At 33.5% G+C, this 21435-nt stretch overlaps 4 protein-coding genes across 4 annotated transcripts; 2 read left to right on the forward strand and 2 right to left on the reverse strand.

The window, feature by feature from the left end:
* Positions 1 to 10836: 10836 nt before the first annotated feature.
* K444DRAFT_613588 (uncharacterized protein) lies at positions 10837 to 11727 on the reverse strand (the record flags this gene model as incomplete). The annotated part of the gene is made up of 1 exon (XM_024880378.1): positions 10837 to 11727. A coding segment is annotated over exon 1 (230 nt), but the record flags the coding sequence as incomplete, so codon positions are not given.
* A 2049-nt stretch (positions 11728 to 13776) lies between these two features.
* Positions 13777 to 13944, forward strand: K444DRAFT_530406 (uncharacterized protein; the record flags this gene model as incomplete). Its single annotated transcript, XM_024874897.1, has 1 exon — positions 13777 to 13944. A coding segment is annotated over one exon (168 nt), but the record flags the coding sequence as incomplete, so codon positions are not given.
* Positions 13945 to 15552: 1608 nt separating this feature from the next.
* K444DRAFT_415699 (uncharacterized protein) lies at positions 15553 to 18806 on the reverse strand. The gene is made up of 8 exons (XM_024872661.1): positions 18335 to 18806; positions 18056 to 18281; positions 17943 to 18002; positions 17599 to 17889; positions 17213 to 17546; positions 16398 to 17135; positions 15933 to 16343; positions 15553 to 15759 (listed from the first exon to the last, which is right to left on the reverse strand). The coding sequence occupies exons 1-8, from the start codon at positions 18691 to 18693 to the stop codon at positions 15683 to 15685; spliced, it is 2496 nt and encodes an 831-aa protein (XP_024735640.1). The 5' UTR covers positions 18694 to 18806; the 3' UTR covers positions 15553 to 15682.
* Positions 18807 to 19233: 427 nt separating this feature from the next.
* K444DRAFT_613589 (Flavocytochrome c) lies at positions 19234 to 20979 on the forward strand. The gene has a single exon (XM_024880379.1). The coding sequence runs from the start codon at positions 19322 to 19324 to the stop codon at positions 20858 to 20860; it is 1539 nt and encodes a 512-aa protein (XP_024735641.1). The 5' UTR covers positions 19234 to 19321; the 3' UTR covers positions 20861 to 20979.
* Positions 20980 to 21435: the final 456 nt, after the last annotated feature.

A 21435-nucleotide genomic window follows, 5' to 3' on the forward strand; every position in this document is an offset into this window, starting at 1 on the left:
AATTATTAATAAAGAAATAACTATTATAACTAGTACCTTTAGCCTCTCTATAGAACTATATTAGCTTGACTAATTTGGTTTAGGGCATGCCCTAAAAGTATTAAAATCGGAAGCTTTAGCCTCCCTGGAAACGTAGTACTAGTAATATAAATATCTAAATATAAAGTATATCCTGGAATCGGTAAACTATATTTATAGGCTTTAATTCAAGAACCAAAACCTATTTAATTATAATTCATATAATATAAGCAAGATTACTAGGGCTAGTATAACTAAGCTATACCCTAAAAAACTACTTCCAGGGAAATATATTATAATTAACTTATAGGAGCCATTAAGGGTTCTATTCCTTAGTAAGAACTTCTATATGCTTTCTACTACTTGCAAAGGTACTAAATATTATATAGTAGTATATAATTTAGATAGAAAGGGCTACTTTATAGATCTTTAATATTAAGTAACTTTCTCTAAAACCTAAACTAGGAATAAAGTCAAGTGCCTATATCTTAATAATATTCCAGAATTTGTATTAGGACAAGTCAAGAACTAGTATAAATTAAAGGGTATTTGTCTGAAACTAATAACTACTTATATACCTAAATAGAATAGTATTTCTAAATATAGTATATATATAATTATTAAAGCAGAGTATACGGAGCTAGAATAATTAGGCTTACTATACGAGTTTTGGGAGGAAATAGCTATATATAGGATTTATACCTATAATTAATACTACTTGCCTAAAATCGGTATAACTTTATATAAAGTATTCTATAGGATTAAACCGGACGTTTCTAATCTATAGATATTCGGTTCCTTGGTATATATCTATATTCCTAAGAAAATAGCCTTATAGTATAAGTATATGGCCAAGGCCTTTAGGGGCATTTTTACTAGCTATAGTAGTTCCGGATATTATATTTGGAACCTATATAAGCAGATATTCGTTATTTCTAACTATTATATTATTAAAGAATATATTAAGGGAATATATCTCCTGAATCCAGTATCCCAGTTATATAGAAAACTAGTTAGTATTACTAAAGATTATAATAATACTTCTAGTAATAATATATATAATCCCGATATAATTTATAGAGATACTATTATTATTAATACTGGAAATTAATAGCTTAATATTCTATTAGAAGACAATCGAGAAAATCACTCCGATATTAAAGGAAATACTGCTTAAAGTATATTATATAACTAAATTAAGGGTACTTCTAGTCTAAGCAAAGCTTCTGAACTCCTATTAGGGAATAATAACCAAGAACTAGAACTGCCTATAAATAGTTCTAATTCAGGTTCTATAATTTAGGAGGCGCCTATATCTCCCGAAATAATTCTAGTCAGGAGTAAATTAATTCCTAGATATCCGAAATTGACTAGAATTACTAGAGAATAGCCTAATTCTCGTACTTTACTAGTTATTAACTAGAATACCGAAGCTTCTAAAATTCTAATATTAATTAATAAAGCTTTTACTAGTCCTAATGCCTATCTTTGGAAACCTTCTATTAGAAAGGAGCTATAATCCTATATACGTAATTATATATAGGATCTAGTAATTAGAAAATACTAAAAAACCATCGGGTATTACTAGTTATTTAAAATTAAGGCCAACGGATACTATAAATTAAGGCTAGTAATATAAGACTATACCTAATAATATGATATAGATTATTTTGAAACCTTTGCTCTAGTAGCTAGGCTTTTTACTATATGTATTATATTAGCCTTAGTGGCTAAATATAGGCTCTATATTTAGTAAATAGATATCTAAATAGCCTTCCTCTATAGGGAATTAGAAGAGAAGTACTATATGGAATAATCTCCTGGTTTTATTAAAGGTATTAACCTAATTTACTATCTATAAAAAAGCATTTACGAATTAAAACAAGCCCCTAGGGTTTGAAATCAGGTAATTAATGGTTTTTTCCATACTATTAGTTTCCTGAGATTACTTTATAATTTAGCCTTATATATATTTCAAGAGTATAAGGTTAATTAGCTACTTCTTCTAATTACTATTTATATAGATAATATAATTATTATTAGTAAAAGCATGGCTCAAATTAATAAAATCAAGGAGTAACTCTATTAGAAATTTAATATAACTAATTTAGGAGAAATTAAAATGCTTCTAGGTATAGAAATCGTTTGTTTTTAGGACAATTCTGTATTCCTATACCAAAACCAATATCTTATGATATAATGTATATAGGGTCGCACGTGACTTAAGGGCATATAACGAACCTCGGATATTACAGGTATTAATTAGGGAGTTTGGCAGCCCTTTAATATTCTAACTAACTATTATTTATATTATATATATTAGGCTTATAAATTACTAATTATATATATACTATTAGGGCCTCCTATTTAGAGGGGGCTTCCCTAGACCTTATAGGAAGAATAGAGATTAGTTCTATACTAAATTTAATACTATGGTTTTATAATATACTAATTTATTCTATTATCTTATTACCTACTAATAAATACCTTATAAGCTAATCTCTTTACCCTTAAAGAAGGTAGTTTAATAAGTAATTATATCTCAAAATCTGTAAAATATATAATTCCTTACTAAAGCTATTCCTATAGAGGAAGTTAACTAGATTAATTCCGATATAGGTAATAGTAAAGGCTTATCTAATACTTTTAATAGGACCCCTTAGGAGCCTCCGAGAGCTAGTAATAATAACGGAAATAATCCCGGTAATAATTAAGATACCAAGATTAATATCCGAGTTACTGCCGCCCAAGCTATAGAATAGGGCTTATATACTAAAGTTAAAGTACTCTAATAAAAGCAAGAATTAGTAGATATAATTAACTAGTATATCCTATAGTTAGAGTAATATAAGGGTACTCTTAGGAATATCTTGTAGTTTATTATATCTTATAGAAACTCTATTTATAAGTCTATTTCCTTTTCCTTAGTAATTTCTACTAGGGAACTTCCTGAAATAGAGTTAGAACCTATCCCCTTTCCTAATATAATAAGCTTTAAAAGTAATCTCGATATTATTTATTAGGAGCTATTATATAATATCCTAAAGATATATTTGAACCGAGAGAAGTTTCTTAAAGTCCGGATACCTGACTTATATTATAGAAAGTCCTTTAAGAAATAGAGGATATTTATATTTTTCTAAGAGGTAATCTTTAGAACCTAGCCTTAGACTTATAATAGATACTTTTCTAGAGTTAACTCTATTATAAGTACCCTTAGGAATAAACCTTATAATACTTGGGAAGCTATAATAAAGTAAAGCCTACTATTATATAAGGTCTATTAGAAGTAATTCAAGGCCTACTTGGCTAATATACTTTAAATACCTTAAATCCGTTAATAAGATATCTTTAAGGAACTCCGAGATCTTTATTAGAAGAATAGTAAGATAGTTACTAAGTTATATACTCGGATAATTAGTTCAAAAGTTAATTAGGACTTATATCCTAAGAGAAACCGGGTCCGGACTTTTAATACTACTTTATCTAACTATAAGACTTATTAGATACTTATATCTATTTTCTTAGGAAATAAGGTAGTATTTATTTCTAAGTAGCTTAAGAAAGCTCAGAAAGTAGAATATACTACTTATCCCAAATTAAGGAAAATAAAAGCAGGGAAATCTAGTAAGGGTAATTCTATTCCCAAGAATTCTAATTTAGTAAATTCTAATTTGTAAGGCTATTAAAAAAGAAAGAATAAGTTCCGAAAATCATATAAAAAACCCTCAGGTAGTACTTTGGCTCTTTTAAGGCCTTAATAGAGTACTAGTTCTATTTTAGGTATAGTTTATTAGACTTATAAATAGAAAGGATATTTCTTAAGAAATGTAAAATATTCCAAATATACTAAATAGGCTCGGTAGAACCCTAATAAGGCCAAAACTATAAAAGAATTAAGATATCTATAGAAGCAGGTTAATACTATTATTATAGAGAAGTACTTTAGAGAAGATCTTCCTAAAGAATAGGGAAAAGGAAAGGCCAAATCTTAAATATTAATAATTTTAGCTATAATAAAAAAGGTATATTACTTTATATAACTATTTAAGCAAGATTAATATAGCCAGAAATAGGTGCCTTAGAGATATATAGTAGACTTAGTAATACCGGGTCAGACTATAACTTCCTTAATAATAATTAGATTTAAAGCCAGGGCTTTACTATTTTAGCTAAGTATAACTAAGAGTTTATAACCTTTTATAGAAATAAATTTAAGGTCTATTAAGCCTATAATCTTAAGATATTTATTATAGATAATTATAATAAGATATATCTTTTTAAGCTCCGGTTTTATAAATATAAGAATATTAGCTCTTATAGCCTTATCTTTAGTATGGAATTTTATAAAATAACTCTTATATAATATATAGACTATATTAAGAAATAATAGATATATATACCTATATAGCCTAATAATATTAAGATCCTAATACTAAAAGAATTTAGTAAAAAGCTTAACCGGTATTCTGAGCTAGTACCTTAAGTCTTATTCTTAACTAAAGGTAAATATAACTATTCTAGATAATAGGCTTTATATATTTATAATAATTACTAGGTCTCTACTTTATTATATAGTTCTAGTAATACTAAATAGGAGTTTTTAATATAGTAAATTAATACTCTCCGGAAAGGGGCCTTAGAGATATCTATCTATTTCCGGAATAATAAATATAAAGACTTCTTAGAGGTTTTTAATTCTAATAAAGCTTTAGAACTTCCTAATTTTAGTAATATTAAATACTCTATTAATATAAATAGTATAGTTCTATACGAGCCTTTATATAATTTATTAGAGACCTAACTAGAAGTATTATATCTATATTTATAAAATATACTTTATAAATATTAGATAAGGCCTAGTAAAAGCCTAGTAGGAATACCTATTCTTTTTATTTTCAAGAAAAATAGAGAATTATATCTTTATATTAATTATTATAAACTTAACCAAGTTATAATTAAGAATTAGTATCTGCTTTCTCTTATTAATAAGATCCTTAACTAGCTCTAAGAAGCCAAGATTTTTATAAAGCTAGATCTTAAGAATATATATTATTAGATAAGAATTTATAAAGGATATAAGTAGAAAACGGCTTTTAGGACCTACTATAGCTATTTTAAATATCTTATAATACCTTTTAGGCTAGCTAATATACTAGCTATATTTCAAATATATATTAATATTATACTTATAGGGCTCCTGAATTATTTTATAATTATTTATTTAAATAATATTTTTATTTATTTCCGAAATAAGAATAAATACTATAATTATATTTACTAGGTACTTACTAAGCTATATAAAAATAACCTGTTTTATAAACTTAGTAAATACGAGTTTAATATTAAGGAAATCGAATTTTTGGGCTTTTTTATTAAAATAGAAGATATTTATATAGATTCTAAATAGGTCTATAGTATTATTAAATAGCTAGAACTAGAATTATTCTATAATATTTAAGTATTTCTTGGATTTACTAATTTCTATTATAGGTTTATTTATTATTACTCTCAGGTAATTATAGGTTTAATAGATCTCTTAAAAGAAATAGAAAAGAGCCGGAAATCCGGTTCCTTTATATAAATAAATAAAGCGACTAAAAGCTTTAAGACTTTAAAAAAAGCTTTTACTATAATACCTATCCTAATCTATTTTGACTTTTCTAAGAAGATTTATATTAAAACTAATATATCGAAATTTGTAATTACTAGTATTATTTTATAATAAGTTAATCCTAGTAATAGCCCAAAAAAATACTAGTATCTAATAGTATTCTAGTTCTGGAAATTCTCTGGAACTAAATATAATTATAGTACCTATAATAAGGAGCTACTTATAATTATTAAAGCCTTTAAGTATTAGTACTATTACCTTAAAGAGTCCAGGTTTATAATTAAGGTTATTATAGACTATAATAACCTCTAATACTTTATAGAAATAAAATATCTAGAGAGCTATTAAGTATATTAGATAATATATCTTATAATATATAATTTTAATATTATTTATTATAGAGGCGCCTCAAATCCAGTAAATAGACCTAATAGAAGACCTAATTATAAAAAAGGTTCTATTAATATAACTTGGCTTCTAACCTTTTAGAATAAGTTAAAGAAAGCTTTTATAGTTATAATTCAGAGGTCCTTATAAATATCTAAAGAGTTCTTTTTTTAAAATAGGCATTATTTAATACTTACTATATCTGTAATAGCTAAGAAGAAATATTTATTATAAGACAAGTAAATAGATTATCTTATAGATTCCTTAATTATAAAATTAGTTAAGAAGTAAGATATAGGGAAATGCCTTAAAGGCTCTATTACTATAGCTAAGATAATAAGAATATTTATAATTATATTACTTAATAGAACTAAAAACTTCTTAGTTTCTTGAGTTTTTGAATTAGATAATTATAAATATCTAATTCCCTATATATAGATATATATAGCTACTAAAAAAGCTATAGTACTAGCCCCTTTATCTAAATCCTTTCTAGATATTATTTAGGTAACTTAGAGAAATAATTCTTAATATTAGAATATTATAAAATAGAGGCTTAATAAGAAAGATACTAAGGGAAAAGAAATCTGGAAAAATAATTCAGGCTTACTTAGGTACTATTTAAGAATTATTATATCTAATAATCCTGCTTTATATTAAGAAATTATAAAGCTTTATTATAATAACCTAATAACTAGATACTATAGAATAAAGAAAACTCTCGAGCTCTTTAGAAAGTCCTAGTATTAGGAAAATATAGAAAGAGATATTCGTAATTATTATTAAAAATATAATATTTACTAGAGAGTTAAAGTAAAGAAGTATTTACTATATAGTTTACTTAGTAGTTTATTATAGCTTAAGAGACCCTGGAATAAGATCTCTATAAATTTTATTATAGGTCTACTACTATATAAGAACCTAGTAAGAAGTCCCGATTTTAATATAATTCTTATAGTTATTAACTAATACTCTAAAATAGCAAGATATATTATATATTATAAGACTATTAACTTTCTGGAGCTTACTAAAATTATATAGAAATATATTTTCTTAATCTTTAGCTCCTCTAATAGAATTATTTCTGACTAAGAAATAGTATTTACTAGCTAGTTCTAGTTTGCTTTCTGCTTTTATTTAATATATAAATAGTATTTAAGTATAGCTTATTATTCTTAGATAAATAATTAGATAGAAAAACAGAATCAGGCCCTAGAATATTACCTAAGATATTATTATAATATTCAAAAAAATAACTAGTTTAAAAAGTTATCTTTTATAGAATTTATATATAATAACTTAAAATATTAGGTTTTATAGAATATATCTTTTTATATATATTATAGATATTATTTTTAACTTCTATAAAATTCTAAGAATAGGATTATAGAAGAGATACTAGCTATATATAAGAGGCTAGAAATCCTTAAAATAAAGTAAAAAAAGCTTAAGGATTTATAATATTATATATAAAATATCCGGAAAACTTATTATAATAAGTACCGGTTAGCTAAATACTATTTTAAAGAAGCCTAGATAATATTATTAATAAGAAATATTAAACTTAAGATAGGAAAGCTTAAGCTAAAATTTATAGATCTATTTAGGATCTTTAAATATATTAATAATTTAGTATATAAATTAGAATTACTAAATATATATAATTATTTATATTTAACTTTCTATATTTCTTTTCTTAAAAAATATATAGTAAAAAAGAATTAAAAGCCATATTTATATTTCTCTAGAAAACTTCCGGAATTAGTAGATAATAATAAAGAATAAGAATAAAAAGTAAAAGCTATTATTAATTACTAATAAGATAGTAGAAGTAAGAAGTAATAATATTTAATTAAATAGAAAGCCTAGCCTAAAGATTATAATACCTGGTTATTTATTTTCCCTAATTTTAAAAATTTCAAGGAACTTCTGAAATTATATAACTGAAACTATAGCTTAGAATCCAAAATTATCTTTTAATAATCTTTTAAGATTAAAAAGAATTCTGAACTACTAAGAAAAAAGCTATTTAAAAGAAAAAGAAGACCTAAATAGCTAAGAAAAGGCCTAGAATAATAATAGAGATATTCTTTTTCTAGATTTTTTATCTATAAAGGTTTTCCAGGATTTTATTAAGGCTTATAAGAATTATATTTAAATTATTAGAAAAAGGTTTAGAATTAAGAAAGATTTATTATAAATAGACTAGTTATAGATATCTTAAATAAATAAACTCTAATTCCTATAAATTCCTAATTTCTAAAGTAAGAATATTAAATACTAGCTTTATTTAGGACTTAGTAAAGAATTAGCTAATACTTTCCGGAATTTACTTATTTCTTAATAAGATATAGTTATACTATAATAATATTAGTATTAAGAATATTAAAAGAAATAAGTAAGGAACTTATAATAGCTATATATATCTTATAAAAGGCCCGAACTTCTAAAATTAGGTCCCGAATAGCTATAAGTATTATATTATTAGTATTTAAAATACTAATAATAGACTATTTAGTAATCTCGATAATAAGCTCAGTAATAAGATTAATACCTTAAAAGTAAATATTATAGTATTTCTTTAAGGAATTAGTAAGTACCTAAATATATTAGAAAAAACTTATTTTTAGGATACTAATTTAAGTAATATTATTATCTATCTTATTAAAACAGGAAGAAGAATTCCGAAGCTTATTAGTATTTTTCTAGTTTTCAAAAACCTAATTAATAATATTATTCTTATTAGTATAATACTATTTAGGATATATTTTAAGAAATTTCTTAAAGGTTATAATAGTATTTTCCCAGAACTAGTAAGCCTCTAATAAGTAGTAAGAAATCTGAAATTATATTAGTTTTAATAAATATTAAAGCTAAAGAACTTACTAATATATAAGACTTAGAACTCTTATTATAATAGTTATAATTCTTCTTATTAGGTACTATAGTATATAAGGTAAAGGAATTAATAAGTAAATACTTGAAATATTTCAAGTATCTACTAGTAATAAGAAAGAAGGCTATAAGGTTACCTTTATATTTATTATTATAGAAATAGATAATAAAGCTAGAAGAAGATATTATGAAATTAATTAAAAATAATTAAAGAAGACTTAGAAAAAGGCAGAAAAAGAGGCTAGAAAGTAATAATAGAAAAAGTTATATATATAATTATTAGAAAGGAAAAGAGTATATAGTAATATAAAGAGGTCCTTTTATAGAGGTAGAGAACTACCTGGATTAATTACTAGTTTTCATATTAGTTCTAATCGGAAACTAGTATAACTAATTAATATATACTTTCAGGAGCCTGTAAATAATCTCTAGGACCTCAGAAACATTTATATGGGTTTCTTATATGAATATTTATTAAATACTTTCTATATAGCTATTTAGATTATTCTAATACGAGATCTAATAGATAGTATTAGTTTTATAGGATAATACCTTAGTATTTTGGATTAAGCTAATTAGAATACTCAGATCCCAAATAAAATCGTAATTACTAGCTAGCCCCTATATCTGAGATATAATTACCCTTCCTTCTTACTTACTTAGCCCCGATCTAATTAGACGATTTTTATATCTATTATCCAGATTATATTAGCAAAACCACCTCCCAAGATACTAGAAGTTTATATTAATTAAATAAATAATTAATTAAATATTTACTAGGATAGATTAATAGATCTTAGGAATAAGATCCTAGAAGGGGGGTATAGTTATAATATATACAGGGTTATATATAACTTAAGGGCATATAATAAACCTCGGATATTACAGATATTAATTAGGGAGTTCGGTAGCCCTTTAATATCCCAACTAACTACTATTTATATTATATATATTAGGCTTATAAATTACTAATTATATATATGCCATCGGGGCCTCCTATTTAGAGAGGGCTTCCCTGGACCTTATAGGAGAGACAGAGATTAGTTCTGTACTGAATTTAATACTATGGTTTTATAATATACTAATTTATTCTATTGTCTTATTACTTACTAATAAATACCTCACATATAAATATACTCCAAAGGTATTAAATAGAAGGTTCTATCCCTATTTCTATACTAATAGCTCAAGCTATAGTTCTAGAAGAGAAAGATATTAATATTACAGAATATTAGAATTATACGGGATTACTTATATAGCTATCCCTAGTATTAAGACCTGATTTTTGCTATGCCGCTAGGTATTTGGGACGTTCCAATTCCTGTCCTAAAGCCTCCTATAGCTCTATATAGAAGCGTATAATGTAATATATTAAGGGATTACTTAATATAGGCATTCTATATAATGCTTTATCTAAAGGACTTATTAGGTACTCAGATACCGATTATGGAGGCGATTTATAGGACCGTAAATCAACCTCCGGTATGGTTTTTACCCTATTTGGTAGAGTAATTAGCTGGGCTAGTACTAAACAGAAAACTATAGTAACTGCTACTATAGAAGCAAAGTATATTGCCCTTACTCCGGTAGTCAAAGAAGCCCTATAGCTAAAGCAACTATTTAAAGAAATATCGATTCCTATAGAACTAATCGAGCTAAAAACGGACACTTAGGGAGCTCTTGATTTAGCTACTAACATACGATTTTCTCAGAAAACCAAGTATATTAATATTAGATATTATTTTATTAGGAACTATATTAATACCAAGAATATTATACTCAAATACGTTCCTATATAGGAAATAATAGCCGATATTCTTACTAAATTATTGGCTAGACCCGCTTTTGAACTACTATATTTAAAGCTAGGTATTATTAGCCTTACTAACGTCAAACCTCGACTGTAAGGAGGAGGCGTATTAAACTAGCTAGCTTGGCTAGTATCCATTCCTTCCACTCCAGGTTTAATCACTAATTTAGTTCGTCCGATTATTGGGTATTACTTACATACGAGTACACTAATCGTTTATTAGTATAGCTATTCGATTACGTTCCGTAAACGTACGTTCAGGAATCAGATTGGTAAATCGTTCCCACCACCAAGTAAGTGCGGGGTAAATCACATGGTGGGCTGGAAATCAGGAATATAGCTAGGGAACCCATTCCCTCTGTTTTTTATGGAATCACTCTCCTGTATCTAGTCAAAACTAGTCATTCTACAGATTGTCAATCTCCAATATATCGATTTTCCACCGATAAATCGATCCCAGTTCAATACTTCACTACATCTTTTAAACCTCAACCAAGTTCTCTTGCGCCCCGACCAGCCATTCCCCAAACACAATTTCCTCACTGTAACATCGCTTTCCTGTCCGTCCTCCCCAAACCTCAAAATACCCCATTCACCCCTCTCCACCCCTTGATCGCGCATCAAATACACTCATGACCCTCACCACAATACCACTTCCATCCCTTCCATCCCTTCCACTCCTACCCCGTTTTACAAGGCATCCCTCACAAGCCTCACAAAGATCGACACCTGTGCACACCATACAGATATAAAGATCCCGCTATTGAATGTCCTGGCTTAGATCTCACAGAGATCGCAGTAAGCGCCCCCTGAACGGTCTTCGATAGCCTCGCGGCGCCCACAACTGACGAGCAGATGATGCGTAATCTGATGAGCTGATCGGCATCTTAACGTCCATGCCTTGTCTGTGGTGTTAATAAAATGAAGACCAGCGAGCAGGTATGGGGACGAGCGAATTGCAGAGATGAGCGTCGGAAAATTTAGGTGTGATGTGTGAAGCTGCCTTCGTTTGATGTTTGAAGCGAGGGAAAGATTCCCGTGAAGAGGACATGACATGACTCGCGTATATACCAAACCGCGGATTTCCTGAGTCGATCCCGGCTAGGGCAGGATTTTAGGCGGTGAAGGGTCAAAACACCAAAGCACTCGAGTAATCGAGCACTCGAGCACCAAAACACCAAAAAACCCAAACCACTTGAAATTAGATGTGCAATTATACTAAAATTAAGCTAAGGCCTGTAACTACTATAGCAAGTATATAAAACTAGATAATATACTAAAATAAGCTAATTATTATTATTATAAGAAGCTGCCTTTTAAAGAGCTCTTTATATATTATAATAAGCTATTATAATAAGTATATATAATAGAGTATAAGTAAACGTCAGGTATCGTGAATTTGATTTCTTATTTTGGGTAATACTTATATTAAAATTATATAGATTACGCGGAATTATATTTTCTAATTAAATAAAGGATTTTATATATTTTAGCTAAATATTAGAGAATATATAAGGAAATATATATAGCTTTAAAAACAAGTTTCAATTAGTTTTTTATTAGAATTGCTTCTTGAAATTAGTTATATTTATAAATATTACTTTATAATTTGCTTATTTTAATTTCTTATATATTATTTTATTATTATATACTTTATATTTTAATTAATTTAACTTTTAAAAAGCAATTTATTACGAGGTAATTAAATAATTAAAAATTAAATACTAATAATTAAAGTATTAATTAGAAAGGCGCTTTTATTATTACTAGATTTATTTAATTAAATATTTAAAGAAATGCTTAATTAAATACTTTTAAAGTTATTTAATTAGAAAAAGAAAATTAAATATAAATTTTATTAAAACCAATTAAGAAAATAGTAATAACTTATTATTATATTATTAAATTAAAAGCTTAAATTTATTATTTTAAAAATACTCGAGTACTTATTATAAAACTTATTTCTAGAGCTTAAATAATATATAAAAAATATAAAGAGAAAATATATAATAAAAAAGAAAATTAAGAAATTAAAAGCTTATTTTAATAATATTTGAAATTATTAATAATTAAAATATAAATATAAATAGCCTAAATTAATTTATAACAAGTTATATAAAGCTATAATTCTTATAATTATTTAGTAAAAGCCTTAGAAATAAAGCGAAATTAGGTATTAATCATTTTACGGAGGTACAGCCCATAAGTTTTACCATAGCAACCAAATTAATAGGGGGTCGCTGAAATTCGCACCCTTATAACTCTTTCAAAACACGACATAAAAGAGTCTAGTAAACTCGATTATTATCGCATATACGTATACGATTGTATTATCTCTTTTTCTTGTTTTTTATAGCACCTCGTGCTTGCGTTATAAGGGTTTGAAGATTAGACCCCTGCTAGTGCTATAGTAAAACTTATGGGCTGTACCTCCGTAGTTATTATAATTAACTAAAGTATTAAATATTTTAATATTTTAATTCTATTTTACTAGTTTTATTTAAAAAAAAATACTAATTAAAATATAGTATTTTTTATTTTTGTTTTTATTTTAAATTACTAGTTATAACTAAGTAATTTATAAATATATCTTATTTTTTAATTAAGAATATATTTTTTTCTAAAATTATATTATAAAATAAATAAAACTATAATAGTTATTTTTATATTAATATTATTTATATAGGCTATATTTTCTAGTAATTGTAATTAGAAATTTTTTATTCTTATATATTTTACTATAATTAATATAATAAAATATAAAGCCTAAAATCTCCCCAATATAATTTCTTTAGATTTTTTTTTAGTAAACTTTCTATTATAATATATAGGAAATATAAATAGTTTTCTATAGTATATAAAATATTTTCTAATTAATTAATTAAATTATAATAATAAGTAAAAAGAATAAAGATATAAAATATAAAGACATAACTAGAAATTTAAATTAAGAGAAGTAAATAGCCATATAATAGCCTCGTGCCCTTTTATAGCTATTATATATAGTACTATTTATTTATAATTGTCTTTTGCCTCGACATCTGCCCCCTTCTCTAGTAATAGCCGTATAATAGCCTTGTGCCCTTCTCTAGCTGCCATATGCAGCGCTATCTGTTTATATTCATCCTTTGCCTCAATGTCTGCCCCCTTTTCTAGTAATAGCCATATAATAGCTTCGTACCCTTCCCTAGCCGCTATATGCAGCACCGTCTGTCCATAGTTATCATTTGCCTTAATATCCGCCCCCTTCTCTAGTAGTAGCTGTATAATAGCCTCGTGCCCTCCTCTAGCCGCCATATGCAGCGCCGTCTGTCCATAGTTATCCTTCGCCTTGATGTCCGCCCCCTTCTCTAGTAGTAGCCGTACGACAGCCTCGTGCCCTCCTCTAGCTGCCATGTGTAGCGCTGTCTGTCCATAGTTGTGCTTCGCCTCGATGTCCGTCCCTTTCTCTAGCAATAGCCGTACGACAGCCTCGTGCCCTCCTCTAGCTGCCATGTGCAGCGCCGTCTGTCCATAGTTGTGCTTCGCCTCGATGTCCGTCCCTTTCTCTAGCAATAGCCATACAATAGCCTCGTGCCCTCCTCTAGCTGCCAGGTGCAGCGCCGTCTGTCTATAGTCGTCCTTCGCCTCGACATTTGCTCCCTTCTCCAGCAGCAGCCGTACAATAGCCTCATACCCTCCCGTAGCTGCCATATGCAGCACTACCTGTCCATAGTTGTCCCCCGCCTCGACCGTGGCGCCCTTCTCGAGTAGCAGCTTGACAACAGCCTCGTGGCCTTGAGATGCTGCTGCTCCTACCGGAGAGAGACCACCCCACAAGCCGTTAATTCCAGTGTGGGCTGCAAGTAACGATGTCACGACGCTCACATGTCCTTCTCTTGCTGCAGCGAACAGCATCGCATTTCTCGACCGCCTCGCGAATGCTAGATCTATTTTGGGTCTGATGCAACGGCCGAGATCCTTTTCGCACCATCGCTCTAGCAGGTTAAAAGCCTGCGATTGTGGACTCTTCTGTAAGGTCTCAATGAGTCTCGTCAATTCGTCCTCAACGAGCTTCGGTACGCCATGGTTTTGTCTCAAGTAGCCGAGGTGTTTTGGAAGACAAGCAAGGGTATAGTCGAGCAATGGTCGATCGGACAATTCGTTAACAAAGGCCTGCGTCTCTTGCATCTCGTGCATCTCGTGCATCTCGTTTCGTTCAAGGCCTCCTCCAGACTGCAATATCAGTTCCAAGTATCTCAGACATACAATTGCAATTTCCGTGTCTCCTTGCAACTCGTTGGTATCAAACGGCTCAGCGACACGTGACTTGTCGAGAATGAAATCTCTTGTCGTTTGATGTAGAAGTTGAACTGTATTCCCAGGTCGGATCTGCTTGGAAATTAGTTAAACTTTCTATGAGTACGGTCAGAGTATTAATTACCTCCAACAGTCCACAACAATTTCCAATTAGTCGGTCGAAAGGAGATATCCGAGCTTCTGAAATGAAATGATCTCTGGGAGTGAATGACTCACGATCCGATGGTATTATTACTGCATCTCCGAGTTCCTCAATTGCCATAGGTCGTTCTGCAAAAGCCGTCCAAACTAGCATTTTTTGGCCCCTTTTTTTGATTTTGTCGGGCCCATTCTTTAGCTGGTCGACAATGTGTTTGTACAATTCCACAAGGTCGGATGGAAGGCTCTCGAGCACTTCCATGAGGCTGTCGCCACTGAACCCAGTGCGAACCAGTTCGTCCAACTCTCTCAAAACTATAGACACCCAGAGAAATACACCGTCGCAATGTTCGATCAAGTAAACGCGCGCTCTGTTCAGCCTTTCTTGAGGAATGCCATTATTCTCCGAGAGCTTCTTTAAACCTTTGATAATAACTGTTTCGATGTCTCGACGATTTTCATTTTGAAGAATGATACGACCACATTTATTCAGGAACCTCCAAATATCATCGTGGGGTCTGCTAGCAATCAAGCCTTTGAATTTGCATAGGGACTTTGATGAGAATAGCCGTAAGAGAAATTTGAGTATTTCCGGTCTCTGGTCTTCATCAGACTCGTCCATAGCGTCAATAACGATGTAAATTTGGAGTGGAGTTTGACAATTGTAAAGTGATAGGAATACCTCTTTCAAGGTTTCATAAGACCATTCTGGACTGCCCTCACTCTTCGGCAATTCTCTGTATTTCGATTGAAAAAGAGGGAAAAGCTTGCTGTTGTCTTTAAGAATTTGATATAGCAGTGATCGGAGCATCAGTGTATGGCTAGTCTCATTCTTCCCGCCCCTAAAACTATAGAAGAAAGAAGCAACGATGATATTGTGGTCAGTGGCTAATTGGTCGACGTATTCCGTGTCTACTTCACGTGTCGTCTTCTCATAGTTTGAATGAGATATATTGCGACGCTTCGCTTGCATCGACTTCATCTTTGAGACAACTCGCTTTACCAGCGTGGACTTTCCACTTCCAGGCTTTCCGTGTAGCCATAACAAGCTCGAGTTCGGACTCTTATCCCAAGTTTCGAAGGCGCGGTGAGATAAGATCCAATCGCCAGTATTTTCCTCTGCTGTCTCAATACGATTCTGACGGGCATTATACTCCTCACAGCGGAGCGTCCTCAGACAGGCTGCTATGATGTCAACTGAAATTTCTTCGTATCAAATCAGTTTGGGAGTATAACCTTGTCGTTCTTTGTCTTTCTCTATGCTCGGTAGGTCTTTGAAAGCCTTCTGAATATCCCCGAACGGAAGTGAGGTAACGAAAACTTTTATCGTAATATGTTTCTCTGACCTTGCACGGTTAAAGTGTGTGACTATGTTACTGAGAAACGCTTCTCTCGCCTCCTGAGGTCTGATCTCATTGACAGCATCAAGAATCAAAATAATCTCGCAGTTAGAACTGGCGGTCATCGAATCCCAGATCAAGCCCCATAAGCTTTTTAAAAAGTCTCCCTCAAAGGGTAGAGGTATGCATGCGGGGAGCCAGTCTCGTAGAGGATGTTGTTGAGACACAGTCTGTAATCTATTGTTATTGTTCCGTAGGAGTTGGCTTGCAATGTAGCCAAGGATACGCTCTATCTCAATCGATCCCATTTGTTCTCTAACCGAAGCACAGAATATTGAAATGATTTCTCGTCGACGCATATGAGCTTCCCTGACGCTCAGGTAGTTCTTCAGACAACACGACAATACGGTTTTCCCTGACTTCGGTATCCCTGAGCACCACAGAAATGAGGATGACTCTCCAGAGATCCAGGTACTGAATTCCGGGCTGTCGAAGAACCAATCCAGAGATGGGCGTATATTGGAACGCGCGGCAACCGTAGCTTGGCGTTGTGGAGCATCTATTTTGGCAATGAAAGTCGATGGAAGTGCAATGCTCTCAAGATACATGTCCACAGTCTGACGTAAACTCCGAGCTAGATTGAAATTAACAATCTCGAAGTGGACTATGTCAGGAGACATCTGAGGTGGGAGATATTGAGAATTTTCTAACCTGTAGCTCTCTGATTGTTCTCATCTGGGCTGTCTTCAACAAATGATTGAGCCCTCTTCGGATGGCCATCTGCATCATCAGCGGGATGCTTCCTCTTCTTTGTCGAGAATCGTTCCAAAACAACCTTGGGTGCATCCGCCACGAAACCATTTAATTTCTCCAACGCAAACTTGTATCCTAGTGCATTCCTGCTTTCAAACTTAATAATTTTTGAATGGTCGGAATGCAAAGGGATTGGTGTTTCCATCTGGCTCGGCAGCTCCAAAATGGCAGAGTTCATATCAACGGCAGTGATATAGCTCCCAGTTCGTCCCCATGATTGAGTTGTTAGGTCCTGTGGCATCCATAAGCATTCATTCCTCTCTTTCCGGTTAGGAGCTCCTTGCCCATTCTAATCTTTGAGTTTGTTCCGTCTCAAAGAAGCTAACGATCTTTCGGTCACGAATCAAGTTCTTGAAATCACCCAATTGAGAGATCAAGAGGTCGGACTTGAGGTTGATCTGTTGCAGTAGCGTATTCCGGGGATGGTTTTCTGTTCCCGCTAGCATGGTCTGAATATCGTCGATCACCAGGCCTTTGTGAGGAGTTGCAAAGAACAGTATGCCGTAAGTTGCCTTGTGAAGTGTTGCAATAGCTGGGTGATCTTCTTCGTCGGCTTGCTTCGCCGTCACCAGACACTGTATCCAGTAAGTTAATTAATTGAATCTTACAAGTTCAGGCAGGGACTTACGTGCGCTAGAATGATGCCTCCAAAGCTGTGGGCTATGAAGATTATCGGCCTCCGCTGGAGCTGGCAAACGACAATATTAGCCAGTTCTACTATACTGACGCGATGCATCTTACCTCCGGGGTATTCCTGATTTGCTTCAACGCTTCTATGAACTCCATGCCATATGTCATAATCTTGTCGATACCCCGACTCGAAAGCTTCGAGTTATAACCGTATATCATTGTACGACAAGTAGGCAGGTCCTTCGATAGAAAGTCCCGTAGCCACATTCGACCCAGCTGTCCTTTTCCTCTCCACGAACCGTATGCATGCCCATCGATGCCAGTGATCGCAATGACACTAGATGAAAGAGGTTAGCGATTGGCGGAATCACGAAATTTCGTAGGACTTGCTCTGCGTCAATTGGGCATGCTAGGTCTGGGTAATAGAGTTGTGTAAAACCAAAGAAGTGCCTATCAAAATTGATGTCTCCATGGTCTGTCTCGACTGGATGATCTTCCAAAGGTTGCTTGACGAGGTGGCTGAGGAATAGTGGAATACCATTTTTGAAATCAACCAATGCCGAAGACGTATGTATATTGTCGCATGAGGGTATCGGAAAGACGGTGTACTCTATTTGCAACAACTCCGATGGTGAGAGGCGTTGGTTGATGATCGCCGTCAACGAGGTGACGATTTCCTCAGCCTTGCCGACCGGGAGCCCTGTAACTCGGAACACAACAGAGCGGGTCGAAGCAGCCAAATCAGCCATGTCTCGCCAGATATATCATGCGACGTGGGTCAACGACAAGAATAGAAAATGGATCTGAGAGAGAGGCTTACAACATGGTGGTAGAAGCGCCTGAGTATTCTTTAAAGAATATAGTGCCTGCTTTAGGGCTCGCTTAGTACCCTAAAGCCCTTGCTCTCGAGCGCTATTCGCTAGCGTAACATACGCGCGAAAAAGAAGCACTTTTTGACCGCCTTCACAGGCCGTTTTGACTAATTTTTGATTCTAGAATTGTGAAACTGCATGCGTGCTTTCAGAATCTAAATTTTTTAGGCTCGTATAATAATTTTTGGGGTGGGTGCAAGGCGCGAGGCGGGAGGGGGAATTGCGCGGGCGGCCGGTTTGGTGAGGGAGCAAGGGCGCGAGGGGCTTAGCGCAGAATGGGTTGGGACCGTATTTTTTGGGGGGTTCAGGCTTAATTAGCCCTGGCAGTTTGGTCACGTTCTGAACACGCGACCATGACAATGAAATCACCTGATTGCTCAAGCATCACCTGATTTTCTCGTGCCACGAGTAAATACCCACCACGGTTCCTCCACGGCTTCTATGTGAGACGATAGAAGTTATGCAGGTATATAAATGCTTCTGCCACCCCCTCTTCTGAGCTTCAATGTCTCGAAGAAAAATTCTCACGCTCATCTGCATCTCCCTCTTCATCGCCCTCTCATCCATCCTCTTGCGGCAGCTCAACTTCACCTCATCCCCACCATCCTTTTCCTTTCAAACAAAAAGCAAAGCCAAAATGTCATCAGAAGCAAAAATAGCCATCATCGTCGGCTCCGGACTTGCAGGCTTGTCAGCAGCTTCGACGCTCGTGGCAAAAGAAATTCACGTCACGCTTCTCGAGCGCTCCCCCAAACCCGGCGGGAATAGCATCAAAGCCTCATCCGGCATCAACGGCGCACCAACAAAATTTCAACCCGGGCCTCCGTTCTCCGACCTCTTCTTCTATTCTGACACCATCACCTCTTCTGGCGTTGCATTTTCCTCGTCATCAGGGGAGGACAGAAGGAGGGAAAAGCTGGTGGGAAAACTGGTTAATGAGTCAAGTGGGTGTATTGACTGGTTGGTGAAGAAGGGCGTGGATTTGAGACTTGTTGCGCAACTCGGGGGTCACAGTTTTCCGAGGACGCATCGCGGGGCAGGAAAAACACCACCAGGATTCTCCATCGTCTCTACTTTGGTCAAGGAGCTGAAGACTTCTCCTTTATTTACCATACAAACCGGCTGCGTGGTTACCAGGATCTTGAAAGAGGGTGGAAAAGTTGATCGTGTGGAATTTGTGTGTGAAGATGGCGAGAAGAAGGAACTAAGAGGGCCGGTCATCGTCGCTACTGGAGGATTTGCAGGCGACGCGAACGGCTTGCTCGCAACATACCGCCCTGATCTCGCCGGATACCCATCTACCAACGACGCTCGGCCGGGTTCCCAACCCCTTTTGACGGAAATCGGAGCCCAACTCCTCGATATGGCAGAAGTACAAGTCCATCCCACGGCATTCGTGGATCCAAAGGATCTCTTGAGCCCAGTGAAGTTCTTAGCTGCGGAACTGTTGAGAGGGGAAGGGGGCTTGCTATTGAGTGATAAGGGAAGAAGGTTTGTGAACGAGATGCAGACGAGGAAGGTCGTTACCGATGCTGTTACGGCTTTACCGCTTGGTGAAGAGACTCCAAAGCAGTGGGACGTCCAGCTTGTGCTTGATGAAGGGGTTTACAAAAACGCGAGCTCACATATGGACTTCTACATATTCAAAGGACTTATGCACAAATGCGCGCTCTCGGAACTCGGAGAAGAGGCCTTGAGGACCGTGAAGCAATATTGTCTTGCGTCGGCGGGAGAGGAGGAGGATAAGCTTGGGAGGACGTATTTCGGGCACTGGGAGCTTAAGCCTGATGAAGTTTCGGGTGGGAGTGTAGTTTATGTGGGAAGAGTTACGCCAGCTGTACATTTTACGATGGGTGGCGTTGTTATCAATGAGAAGTCTGAGGTTTTGGATGCGAGTGGGGAGAAGATAGAAGGTGTTTGGGCTGCGGGTGAGGTGGCGGGTGGTGTGCATGGTGGGAATCGACTGGGTGGGAGTAGTTTGTTGGAGTGTTACGTTTTCGGAAGAATTGCAGGGAGTGAGGTTGTGAGATATTTGGACCTGTGACGCTTGGAAAATGGAGTTCTGGGTTTGGGTGATACTTGGGTAGGAGTGAATTCTAGATTGCTTCACTCTCAGAGATACTTCTATGAATATTGACTTGAAATGACTTGAATAAACCCCCGTGTTGCAGCTCATTTGCTGCGTATAGAGCGCTCTTCTGGCGCAGTCGGTAACATTTCCGGTCGATTTTCCGGTCGACTTTCGAAGACAGAAACTCGGCTTGGAATCGTTTCCCCCAATTTCTTTTTTTTTTTTTTAGGAGCCCAGCCTCTTAATAGAAATATAACGTGTTTAAGAAAGAAAAAACCTTGCTTCCTTTCGAACCCCCAGCATTATTTTAATATCTAATTACAGCGGCAAATGGTAATACGAAGGCGACGGGCGAAAAAAACCGGCCACCTGCCAAATCGCGAGGAATACCAAAATCGCTACCTGTGGAAAATCACACTAAGGTTCAACACAACGTCTAAACTCTTTACTTTTTAATTTGTGCAATAGAGAAGAAGCAGATCTATCTTTTATAATAATTTTGCTGGAATTAAATTTAAGTTACAATTACGACAAATTTTTTATCGCAA

Source organism: Hyaloscypha bicolor, assembly GCF_002865645.1.
Source record: "Hyaloscypha bicolor E unplaced genomic scaffold K444scaffold_87, whole genome shotgun sequence".
NCBI lineage: Eukaryota > Fungi > Ascomycota > Leotiomycetes > Helotiales > Hyaloscyphaceae > Hyaloscypha > Hyaloscypha bicolor.